Consider the following 11472-nt stretch of genomic DNA (forward strand, 5'->3'; position numbering starts at 1 on the left):
AGGGGTTGAGGCTCCTCCAGCCCAACTATTCCGGGGTCCCGGGGCCTCTCCCGGGCCTCTCCCGGTGCTCCCGTGCCCCGAACTGCTCACGGGGCTCCACGGGGGCGGTTTTGCCGTGAGCCGCCCCGGAGCTCGCTGAGCAGGAGGGCCGGGATGAGCCCCGTGTGACCGGAGCCTCGGGATCTCTGCTCCGTTCGTGCCTCTGCTCCGGCGCGCCCCGGTCCGGGGCTGCTGCCCCCGGTGCTGCTCGTGAGCGAGCTCAGATTCCTGTGGGATTTCCGTGATTCTGCCCTGAGCTCAGCACCGACCTCTTCTAGAACAGAATCTGCGGGTTTGACCTCGGCAAGGGCAGCAGAACCATGCTGGGATTGTTCTGGGACCCTCCAGGGCTGGGAAAAGCTGCGTTTGGAGGAGTTTTCCCAGAAAAATCCCCTCGTGCTTCTCCCGTTTCAGCTCCAGGTGGATTTGTGCATGACCGCTGTCCCAGGTCCGGGCGCTGGGGGCTCTGGGCTGCTCCCCTGAGCTCCTGCTGTGCTGTTTTCCTTGCAGAGATGTCTCCTGAGTGGCCCCTGGCTGCTCTCCAGGCGTTACCCCATCCCTGCCTTCCCCAGGAGTGCCCTGGTCAGGATCTGCAGCCCTGCCCTGGGCGCCCCTCAGGTTGGTGCCACCTGAATTTATTCCATGTCCACCCCAGGTGTGTTCCCAGCAGAGTCCTGAGCTGGGGATGTGGCTCTGGGAAGTGCCAGGTCCAGGCTGGAATTTACCACTTTTTAAATGGATCTCAAGGAATTTTTGGGGCAGCTGAGGTTGGACAGGGCTTGGAGCGCCCTGGGGTGGTGGGAGGTGTCCCTGCCCATGGCAGGGGGTGCAGCTGGGTGGGATTCAAGGTCCTTTCAACCCAAACCATCCTGAGATTCCATGAAATCCACTGGCTGCTGCTTTTCCAAGCAGCTCCATGCTTTCCACACGTTCTAAAGGTGATCCGGGGCTTGCCTCATGCCCAGAACTTGTGGGTTTTGGGTCCTGTGTGCTGGAATTCCTGGGGATTCTCCAACATGGAATGGTTTTCTCCAGTCCAGATGCTACTCCTCGGGAGGAAGGAAGGGATTCATCTCAGGTTTTGTGGAGAACATCAAACAGGAGTTAGCCAAAAACAAAGAGATGAAGGAAAGCATCAAAAAATTCCGAGATGAAGCGAAAAAGCTGGAGGAGTCGGATGCGCTGCGGGAAGCCAGGAGGAAATATGTGAGTGTTTGGGGTTTCCCTGGTTTGTTCCCTGGGTTATTCCCTGGTTTATTGAGCTTTTAGTGCTCTGAGTGAGCATTAAATCCACAGCTGAATGTTCAGGAGGAGTTCTGCCTCAGTGCTAAGCGGATGCCTCAGAATGTTGATTTGTTGGAATGTTTTGGGGGTTTTTATTCTAGTGGGAAGTCCTTCCAGCAGACACTTGGCTGCATTTCTGAGCAGATCAAATAATGAGGCATTAAACTGAGCATCAAATGTTTCTTTTGCATTGCTCAGAGAGCTCTGAACATCATCATTTGCAAAGCTGCTGCTGACTCAGGCCATGGACTCCTGAAATGTTCCTTTTTCTGCCCTCAATTCCAGCCTTAATGGATTGTGCTCCATCCAAGCTGGGTTTGAGTAGTTTCTGTCTCTTGATTAATGTTCTCTTCCCCCAGAAAACCATTGAGTCTGAAACAGTGAAGACCTCAGAAGTGATTAAAAAGAAACTTGAAGAAATAACAGGGACGGTTAAAGAGGTGAAAGGATTTTTCCTCGGGGCAGCTCTGCTGAAGTTGGGCTTTTGGGGGGCTGGAATTGTCATTGTTGGGGGCAGGTGCTGCTGCTCCTGGAGCTTTTAAAACCAGAGGCATTCATAAAATAATGGATTTGGTGTGGTCAGAGGAGACCCAGCCAGGGATTCCTCTGGGATTTGGGGGGATGGAGAAGAGGGAGACAAGGGAGACCCCGGCTGCAGCCTTGGGAGCCCAAAATAAGGATGGGGAGAGTCCAGAGGAGCCCCTGGAGCTGCTCCCAGGGCTGGAGCCCTCTGGGGAGAGCTGGGGGTGCTCACCTGGAGAGGAGAAGGCTCCAGGGAGAGCTCAGAGCCTTTCCAGAGCCTAAAGGAGCTCCAGGAGAGCTGGAGAGGGGCTGGGGCTGAGCCTGGAGCTGCAGTGACCTTTCCCTTTTCCCTTTTCCCTTTTCCCTTGCAGAGTTTGGACGAGGTCAGCAAGAGTGACCTGGGCAGGAAGATCAAGGAGGGGGTGGAGGAAGCTGCCAAAACAGCCAAACAATCTGCAGAGTCTGTGACCAGGGGAGGGGAGAAGCTGGGCAGGACTGCGGCCTTCAAAGCCATCTCCCAGGTGCTGCTGCTCCCTGAGCTCCCAGGGCACCCAGAACCTCGGGAGGGCCTTTTGGGGGAGGTTTGGGGTGAAATCGTGCAGGGGAGAAATCTGAAATCGTGCAGGGGAGAAATCTGAAATCGTGCAGGGGTGAAATCTGAAATCCTGCAGGGAAGAAATCTGAAATCCTGGAAGGGTGAAATCTGAAATCGTGCAGGGGTGAAATCCTGCAGGGGAGAAACCTGAAATCCTGCAAGGGTGAAATCCTGCAGGGGAGAAATCTGAAATCGTTCAGGGGTGAAATCGTGCAAGGGTGAAATCTGAAATCCTGCAAGGGTGAAATCTGAAATCGTGCAGGGGTGAAATCTGAAATCGTGCAGGGGAGAAATCTGAAATCCTGCAAGGGTGAAATCTGAAATCCTGCAGGGGAGAAATCTGAAATCCTGCAAGGGTGAAATCTGAAATCGTGCAGGGGAGAAATCTGAAATCCTGCAAGAGTGAAATCTGAAATCGTGCAGGGGAGAAATCTGAAATCCTGCAGGGGTGAAATCTGAAATCGTGCAGGGGAGAAATCTGAAATCCTGCAGGTCTGAAATCACACCTCCCCTGGCAGGGCTGAGCTGCCTGGGTGCAGGGTTGGAAAATGTCCCTCTCCAGAGGGATTTTAACTTCCTCAAATCCCTCCTTTTGCAGGAAACACAGAAAATGCCCAGTGTTTTATTGCCAAGCTGTGGCTGCCCCACCCAGGGCCTTTTGCTCTGCCAGAGCATCACAGGATGGGGATTTTCAGCTTCTGGGAGAGCAATAAACCCCCCTAACGGGGCTGTTTTCCTTGCAGGGAGTGGAAACTGTTAAGAAGGAAATAGATGAGAGTGTTTTGGGCCAGACTGGTCCCTACAGGCGCCCGGAGCGGCTCCGGAAGCGGACGGAATATTCCGGAGAGAGGATCAAAGAGCAGCGAGTGTTTGAAGCCAATGAGTACGTGGGGGGTCCTCTGGGGGGGGGTGTTTCTGTGTGTGATTTGATGGAAAAGGTAAACAACAGGTCAGGGATTCAAATCCAGGAGCTGTGGGGTGGGGTGGGAGCAGCTGGGTCTCCAGCAGGAGTGGGTGATCCCAGATCTTCCTGGGGTAAAACTGGAAATTTCAAATTCTAAAGGTGAAATTTGATGTTCAGAGGTGAAATCCTGAGCTGAGCATTGTTTTGTGTTCAGTTTTAACCTGCAGCTGGGTGAAGCTGGGCAGGACTCAGGCTGAGCTCCTTTTTTCCTGGGCTGCTTTGCTCCTCTGAGCTGAGTTTTATTTGTCTGGTGCTTTATTTATCTGGAGTTTTGTTTATCTCATGTTTTATTTATCTGGGTTTTTATTTGTCTGGTGTTTCATTTATCTGGTGGATCATTTATGGGGCTATCATTTATGGGGCTGCAATTTATTTTATAATTGATGGGGCCATCATTTATCTTGTAATTGAGCTCATCATTCCTGTGCTGTCTCAGCCTCGGTGATGCTGAGTGCTGCAGGGATATTCCTCAGGGTGTTGTCTGTATTTGTTACAAGTTAATTTTTCCCAAATATCCACATTTTATCCCTGCTTTCTGCCCTCTCTAGGGAAGCCATGGGCATGGTGCTGCATAAAGACTCCAAGTGGTACCAGCAGTGGAAAGATTTCAAGGACAACAACGTGGTTTTCAACAGTGAGTTGAGCACATTCCCTTCCCAGCCCTGCTCTCATCTGGGCCTCCAGCCCCAGCAAATCCCAAATTCCCACTTTTCTCTGTGGGCTTGGAGCCTAAAACGAGGAAAATCCTGAAAAAATTGAGGGAGTTTCACACAACTTCCAAATTGGTGAAAGGCTTTAAAAAAAAATCCTGTGATCTTTCTGTCATGTAAAGCTGACCTTTGATATCATCTGAGGCTGTTTGTAGTGCAAATGCCCTGAAAACAATCCCAGAATTTAGGTAGGAAAAGCCCTGCAGGACCTTTTGAGTCCAACCTGCCCCTGATCCCCACCTTGTCACCCCCAGTGCCACCTCCAGGGATGGAAACAACGCTGCTCAAAGTGAGCCTGATCCTGAATCTGCTCATTCCATTGGCTAAATACCATTCCCAGAGGGGTTAAATCTGAGTGTTAGCAGAGGAGGAGTTGCTGAGAGTTCAGAACATTGCAGGAAAACGGGGAGCAAACCAGGGAGAAAAAATGGGAATTAAAATGAGGAGCAGAGCAGCTCCCAGGTGTGCCTGGTGCTGAACAAAGGGGTGCAGCAGAGGGTGGGCCCTGCTGGGAGGGCTCTGAGCTCTCTGTTCCCTGCAGGGTTCTTTGAGATGAAGATGAAGTACGACGTCATTCCATTGGCTAAATACCATTCCCAGAGGGGTTAAAATCTGAGTGTTAGCAGAGGAGGAGTTGCTGAGAGTTCAGAACATTGCAGGAAAATGGGGAGCAAACCAGGGAGAAAAAATGGGAATTAAAATGAGGAGCAGAGCAGCTCCCAGGTGTGCCTGGTGCTGAACAAAGGGGTGCAGCAGAGGGTGGGCCCTGCTGGGAGGGCTCTGAGCTCTCTGTTCCCTGCAGGGTTCTTTGAGATGAAGATGAAGTACGACGAGAGCGACAACGCCTTCATCCGAGCGTCGCGCGCCGTCACCGACCGCGTCACCGACCTCATAGGTACAGGGACAGGGACAGGGACAGGGACATCACCCCTGGGGCTGCTCATGGGGACAGGGACATCCCTGGGACAGCCCTGAGCTGCTCATGGTGACAGGGACAGAGACATCACCCCTGGAGACCCCTGAGCTGCTCATGGGGACAGGGACAGGGACATCACCCCTGAGACTGCTTATGGGGACAGGGACAGGGACATCACCCCTTGGGACTGCTTATGGGGACAGGGACAGGGACATCACCCCTGAGACTGCTTATGGGGACAGGGACAGGGACATCACCCCTTGGGACTGCTTATGGGGACAGGGACATCCCTGGGACAGCCCTGAGCTGCTCATGGTGACAGGGACAGAGACATCACCCCTGGAGACCCCTGAGCTGCTCATGGGGACAGGGACAGGGACATCACCCCTTGGGACTGCTTATGGGGACAGGGACAGGGACATCACCCCTGAGACTGCTTATGGGGACAGGGACATCCCTGGGACAGCCCTGAGCTGCTCATGGTGACAGGGACAGAGACATCACCCCTGGAGACCCCTGAGCTGCTCATGGGTGCAGGGACACCCCTTGGGACTGCTCATGAGGACAGGGACAGCCCTGGGGCTGCTCACAGGGACACCCCTGAGCTGTTCCTGTAGCTGGGGCTGCCAGCCCTGGGCACATCCCAGAGCTCTGCAGCACTCCTGTCCCTGTGTCCAGGTGGCTTTTCCTCCCTCTGTCTGTCCCCAGAGCTGTGTCCCTGTGTCCAGGTGGCTTTTCCTCCTCTGTCTGTCCCCAGAGCCGTGTCCCTGTGTCCAGGTGGCTTTTCCTCCCTCTGTCTGTCCCCAGAGCCGTGTCCCTGTGTCCAGGTGGCCTCTCCTCCCTCTGTCTGTCCCCAGAGCCGTGTCCCTGTGCTGGTGGCAGTGCCAGCTCCCCACTGGGCTGTTTTTGCAGGGGGATTGTTCTCCAAGACCGAGATGTCCGAGGTGCTGACAGAGATCCTCAGGGTGGATCCCTCCTTTGACAAGGATCGTTTCCTGAAGCAGTGTGAGCGGGACATCATCCCCAACGTCCTGGAGGTGCTCAGCAGCCACTGCTCCCTTCATTTCCCCCTTCATTAGCCCATGGAAAATGGTTTTTTTTCTTTGCTTTTGCATTGCTAAAATCAAAAGTTGGGTCAGGATTTGCTTCTCCACAAAAGGTCTTTGCACAGACCTTGGAAAGGAATCACATCCCACATTTAGGTTGAAACCATGGGATAATAAATGTATAAATAAATACATAAATATTATAAATATATAGATAATTTGTATCATAAATATATAAAATATATAGATAAAGGTAGGTTGAAACCATGGGATAAAAAATGTATAAATAAATACATAAATATTATAAATATATAGATAATTTGTATCATAAATATATAAAGGTAGGTTGAAACCATGGGATAATAAATGTATAAATAAATACATAAATATTATAAATATATAGATAATTTGTATTATAAATATATAAAATATATATAAAGGTAGGTTGAAACCATGGGATAATAAATGTATAAATAAATACATAAATATTATAAATATATAGATAATTTGTATTATAAATATATAAAATATATATAAAGGTAGGTTGAAACCATGGGATAATAAATATATAAATATATATAATTTATATGATATATATAAAATACATATGTATAGACATAATGTATGTTATAAAATTATATATTATAAATATATTTTTATATAATTCACATATTTATATATAAATACAACTATATAATTTATATATAAACATATAAATATATATGAATAATGATTTTCTGGCCTGGAAAACAGCAAATGAGGTGGGATCAGAGGGGAGTGGGTGAGCAAATGGTGATAGCAGAGGGATAAGGGAAGGAATTTGGGATGCGCTCCTGGGTTCTGATCTGGGATTTGGGAAGAGCAGCAGGTCGTGACCAGTGGTTCAGTGGTCATGGAAGTGTCTGGAATTTGAGGGTTTTAGGGACTCAGAGTGATGGGGGATGTGACTGTAAATGGGTGTGGGTCCCTGTCACTGCAGCAGGAAAGACACAAGGAATTTGGGATTTGAAATTGAGCAGGAATTGTTCTGAATTCGGGATTTGAAACTGAGCAGGAATTGTTCTGAATCTGGGATTTGAAATAGGGCAGGAATTGTTCTGAATCTGGGATTTGAAATAGGGCAGGAATTGTTCTGAATCTGGGATTTCAAATTGAGCAGGAATTGTTCTGAATCTGGGATTTGAAACTGAGCAGGAATTGTTCAGAGAGATTCAGGAGAGACTGAAAAAGTGAGACTTGAGGAGCCAAATGTGGGATTGTTCTGTTCCTTCTGTGCCCAGAATTTTGCAGTGTGGGGAGTTGCAGCTCTGCTCCTGTTTGATCCCAGGATTTGTGAGCACTGGGAGCTCTGCTGGCTCCCTGGCAGCTTGAACAGGAAGATTTAATGGGAAGGTTCAGCTGGAAGCTTTAAGAGAGTTTAATTATCCCAAGGTTTATGTCCCTTGGCCTCAGCTCCTGTGTTTTTATAGAAATCCTTTTTGCTGTTCCCCTTTTGCAGCTCCAGTTTCCCCCCAGAGTCCCACAAAATGTGGGATTTAAGGTGTTCTGCTGCTGGAAGGGCTGATTGGTCCCACTTTGATATAGGAGGAGCTTTAAAATGTCCTGTTTGATTTCCTTTGATATAGGAGGAGCTTTAAAATGTTTCTTTCTTTAAAATGTTCTCTCTGATTTCCTCCTCAGGCTCTGATCTCGGGGGAGCTCGACATCCTCAAGGACTGGTGCTATGAGGCCGTGAGTGAAGCTCCCAAAAACCTCCCCAAAACTTGGGATTCTCCCTTGAAAATGGGCTTCTTTGGAGGGCTTGGAATTCAGGGAGCTCCTGGAAGCAGAGCCTTTGCTGCCACTGTTGCTGGGCTTTTATTTGGGTCTTCATTCCTCCAAAATTACTGTGCTGTAAAATCCAAAATAATTCTGCTCTTCCAAATCCAAAATAATCCAAGAGCTGAATTCTCCAAGTGTTGTTCCTCACCACCAGAGGGCTGAGAGAGCCAAGTTGTTTTTTTCAATTTAATAAATCCTGATCAGCCTTTTTGGGTTGGTTTTTTTTTTTTTTTTTTTTGTAACAATAATCCAGTCTGAAAGCAAAGAATCTTCCCTGCTTCCAGCAACCTTGGGAATGACACCTTGGATTGCCCTGGAGGGGAAGCAGCAGCTTCACTGCACTTTGTGAAGCCAAAATCAAACATTCCCAAGGCAGCTGGAATGGGAAATGAAGCTCCAAAGTCCAGAGCAATCAGTCAGATAAGCCAGGGGAGGAAATGGGAATTCTGTCCCTGAGAACCTGGGGGATAAAACCTCTTAATGGATCCCACAGGTGCTGAGATGGTGAATCTGGTCACTGAACTCCCTCGTTTTCCCTGCTTTTCTCAGCTTTTCCCTGATTTTCCCTGCTTTTTCCCAGTTTTTCCCAGATTTTCCTGCTTTTCCCTGTTCCTGCTGTTCAGTCCAGTTGTGAGTCCCTCAGCTGCTCTCAGGTCCTCACATTCTTCCCAGTAACAATGGGATTTTCAGTGGGATTTTTGTGAATCCCAAAGCATCTCCTGCAGTTCTTTAATCCCTTCCTTCACCACATTTATAAAAAATGTGACTTTTTCTCGTGGGGTTTTTTTTTTTTTTCCTCTCCGAGCAAAAATTCCCTTTTTTTTTTTTTTTTTCTTTGATGGTGACAGAACAATCCCAAACAATTCCCAACCCAAGTTTGTTCATCCCTCAGACCTACAGCCAGCTGGCCCATCCCATCCAGCAGGCCAAGGCCCTGGGGCTCCAGTTCCACTCCAGGATCCTGGACATCGACAACATCGACGTGAGTTCCCTGCCCAGCTCTTCCTTTGGGGGAAAAATCCAACTCAGGGGCTCAGGAGGGGCTTTTTAGGATCAGGAGGATTGGAAAAAAATCCTCCAGGATCATCCAGTCCAACCTTCTTTGCTCTGAATGCTGGGTTGGAGCTCTGGGGTTTGGGATTTCTGCTCCCAGAGAGAAAATCCCAGTGCTGGGAGGGAAATCCCATTGCTGGGAGGGAAATCCCATTGCTGGAAGGGAAATCCCATTGCTGGAAGGGAAATCCCAGTGCTGGAAGGGAAATCCCATTGCTGGAAGGGAAATCCCATTGCTGGGAGGGAAATCCCATTGCTGGGAGGGAAATCCCAGTGCTGGGAGGGAAATCCCATTGCTGGAAGGGAAATCCCATTGCTGGGAGGGAAATCCCATTGCTGGGAGGGAAATCCCATTGCTGGGAGGGAAATCCCAGTGTTGGAAGGGAAATCCCATTGCTGGAAGGGAAATCCCATTGCTGGGAGGGAAATCCCATTGCTGGGAGGGAAATCCCATTGCTGGGAGGGAAATCCCAGTGTTGGGAGGGAAATCCCATTGCTGGGAGGGAAATCCCATTGCTGGGAGGGAAATCCCATTGCTGGAAGGGAAAATCCCAGGTATCCAAGATATCTGAAATATCTTGGAAATTGAGTTAGGCTTGGGTTTGGGTGGAGAATTGGTTTTTATTGGATGGATTGAGCTCCAGTGTGGGTTGGGATGGAGCAGCTGCAGGGAGCTCATTCCCTGGGATCAGGCTTGGGAACGTGGCAGAGCTGTTGAGATTCCCTCAGGGAACAGGAAAATCACCCTAAAAATAAATTTATTCCTTTGTGACACAGCCCAGCCCCGTCCTGGCGCTGCTTCCTTTATTGGGGATAAAACAGAATGTTTGGGAACATTTCAAAAGGGGAAAATCCTGCTGTCCTCAGTCCCTGTGGCTCCTTTGGGGCAGCGCAGGCAGGAATTCCTGAGCTGAAGAGCAGCAGAGCACTCCATGGCATCCTGCATTCCCACAGAAACAGGGATGCAAAGAGATTGCCCACAATGGGCAGAAAGAGAATTTAAAAGGAAAAAAGCTGAATTTTCACTCCTCTTGCATTCCAGTGAATAAAGTGTTTAAATATTTAATGGAACAGCCTGGGAATAGAGGGGAAAAAAAATCCTGGCAAACAAAAGGTTCCCACCTTGAAGTGTTGCTGGTACAGTTTTTGTCTGGTTCAGAACAACTTCCTGGCCAAACGGATTTGAAAAAGGAGAAAAGGCTCTGTTTGATCCTTGTGGGTCCCTTCCAGCTCAGGATGTTCTGATTCCAAGCGTTTCCTTCAGAAAATTCGGTTTTTTTGGAGAGCAGGGTGTCTTTGATTTCGCTTTCTAATTGGAACTAACGGAGCAGAGCTCGTTCCCATTTCCCAGATTTATGCACTTGGGAAAATAATGAAAAAACCCACAACAGCCTGGGGAAAGCTTTGGGTTCCCAAGGTTTTACTTGGGATTGTTTTGGGAAGCAGCTTTTCCATCGTACCAGAATGATGGAATTGATGTGATTGAGCAGTCAGGGGGAGCTGGGGGTGTCTGGGGGGGTTGGAGATCTTCCCAGGGCCTGCAGGAATGGGGTGATGTCCATGGGGTGATGTCCATGGGGCTGTGGGGTGATGTCTGTGGGGTTTATGGGGTGATGTCCATGGGGTTACAGGGTGATGTCCATGGGATTGTGGGGTTATGTCCGTGGGGCTGTGGGGTGATGTCTGTGGGGTTATGGGGTGATGTCCATGGGTTATGGGATGGTGTCCATGGGGTGATGTCCATGGGGTTATGGGGTGATGTCCATGGGGGTTATGGGGTGATGTCCATGGGGTTTATGGGGAGATGTCCATGGGGGTTATGGGGTGATGTCCATGGGGTTTATGGGGAGATGTCCATGGGGTTGTGGGGTGATGTCCATGGGTTATGGGATGGTGTCCATGGGCTTGGGATCTGGCCACTCTGTCCCTGCAGCTGGCCATGGGGAAGATGATGGAGCAGGGGCCCGTGCTGATCATCACCTTCCAGGCCCAGGTGGTGATGGTGATCAAGAACCACCTGGGGGAGGTGGTGGAAGGGGACCCGGTGAGTGGGGACAGGTTTGGGGCCGGGCACAGGTTTGGGATCTGGGATGTGTTTGGGATCTGGCCACGTTTGGGGTCTCCCACTGCAGCTCCAGCTCCATCCCGTTCCCCCTTTGCCCTTTTCCTTTCCCTGGCAGGGCAGAGCCCTCTGGCAAACAGGGTGGGAGCAGGGTTGAGTCACTGGATGAAAAAAACCCCAAATCCACATTTTTAGCTCCCCACACTCCCACCAGGAATGCAGGAATTTAATTCCATGAAAATCCCCCGGGGAACTGCCACCCCTGCCTGGAGCTGTGTGGGGTTCTTGGGGAGCAGGGAATGAGCTTGGAGACAAATCCCTGGCACCTCCTGAGTGCCCTGGGCCTCCTCTGGGGCCTTTCCCTCCTGGCACATGGAATTCCCTGCATAAATACTTCTCTCTCCAGGAGGAATAATAATAAGAAGAATAAGAATAAAATATATTTGTTATAATTTATATT

The 11472-nt window shown here is 49.6% G+C and overlaps 1 protein-coding gene across 1 annotated transcript in view; it reads left to right on the forward strand.

Annotated features, from left to right (window-relative positions):
* The first annotated feature begins 554 nt into the window (after window positions 1-554).
* Window positions 555-11472, forward strand: part of TIMM44 (translocase of inner mitochondrial membrane 44) — a 12503-nt gene continuing 1585 nt past the window's right edge. Inside the window, exons 1-11 of the mRNA XM_005430353.3 lie at window positions 555-657; window positions 1075-1245; window positions 1683-1763; window positions 2217-2366; window positions 3184-3323; window positions 3953-4038; window positions 4917-5009; window positions 5943-6067; window positions 7757-7807; window positions 8790-8879; window positions 10884-10994. Coding sequence (XP_005430410.1) covers window positions 1162-1245; window positions 1683-1763; window positions 2217-2366; window positions 3184-3323; window positions 3953-4038; window positions 4917-5009; window positions 5943-6067; window positions 7757-7807; window positions 8790-8879; window positions 10884-10994 — 1011 coding nt within the window. The 5' untranslated portion in view covers window positions 555-657; window positions 1075-1161. The remainder of the gene's footprint in view (window positions 658-1074; window positions 1246-1682; window positions 1764-2216; window positions 2367-3183; window positions 3324-3952; window positions 4039-4916; window positions 5010-5942; window positions 6068-7756; window positions 7808-8789; window positions 8880-10883; window positions 10995-11472) is intronic.

Source organism: Geospiza fortis, unplaced genomic scaffold, assembly GCF_000277835.1.
Source record: "Geospiza fortis unplaced genomic scaffold, GeoFor_1.0 scaffold569, whole genome shotgun sequence".
Taxonomy (NCBI): Eukaryota; Metazoa; Chordata; class Aves; order Passeriformes; family Thraupidae; genus Geospiza; species Geospiza fortis.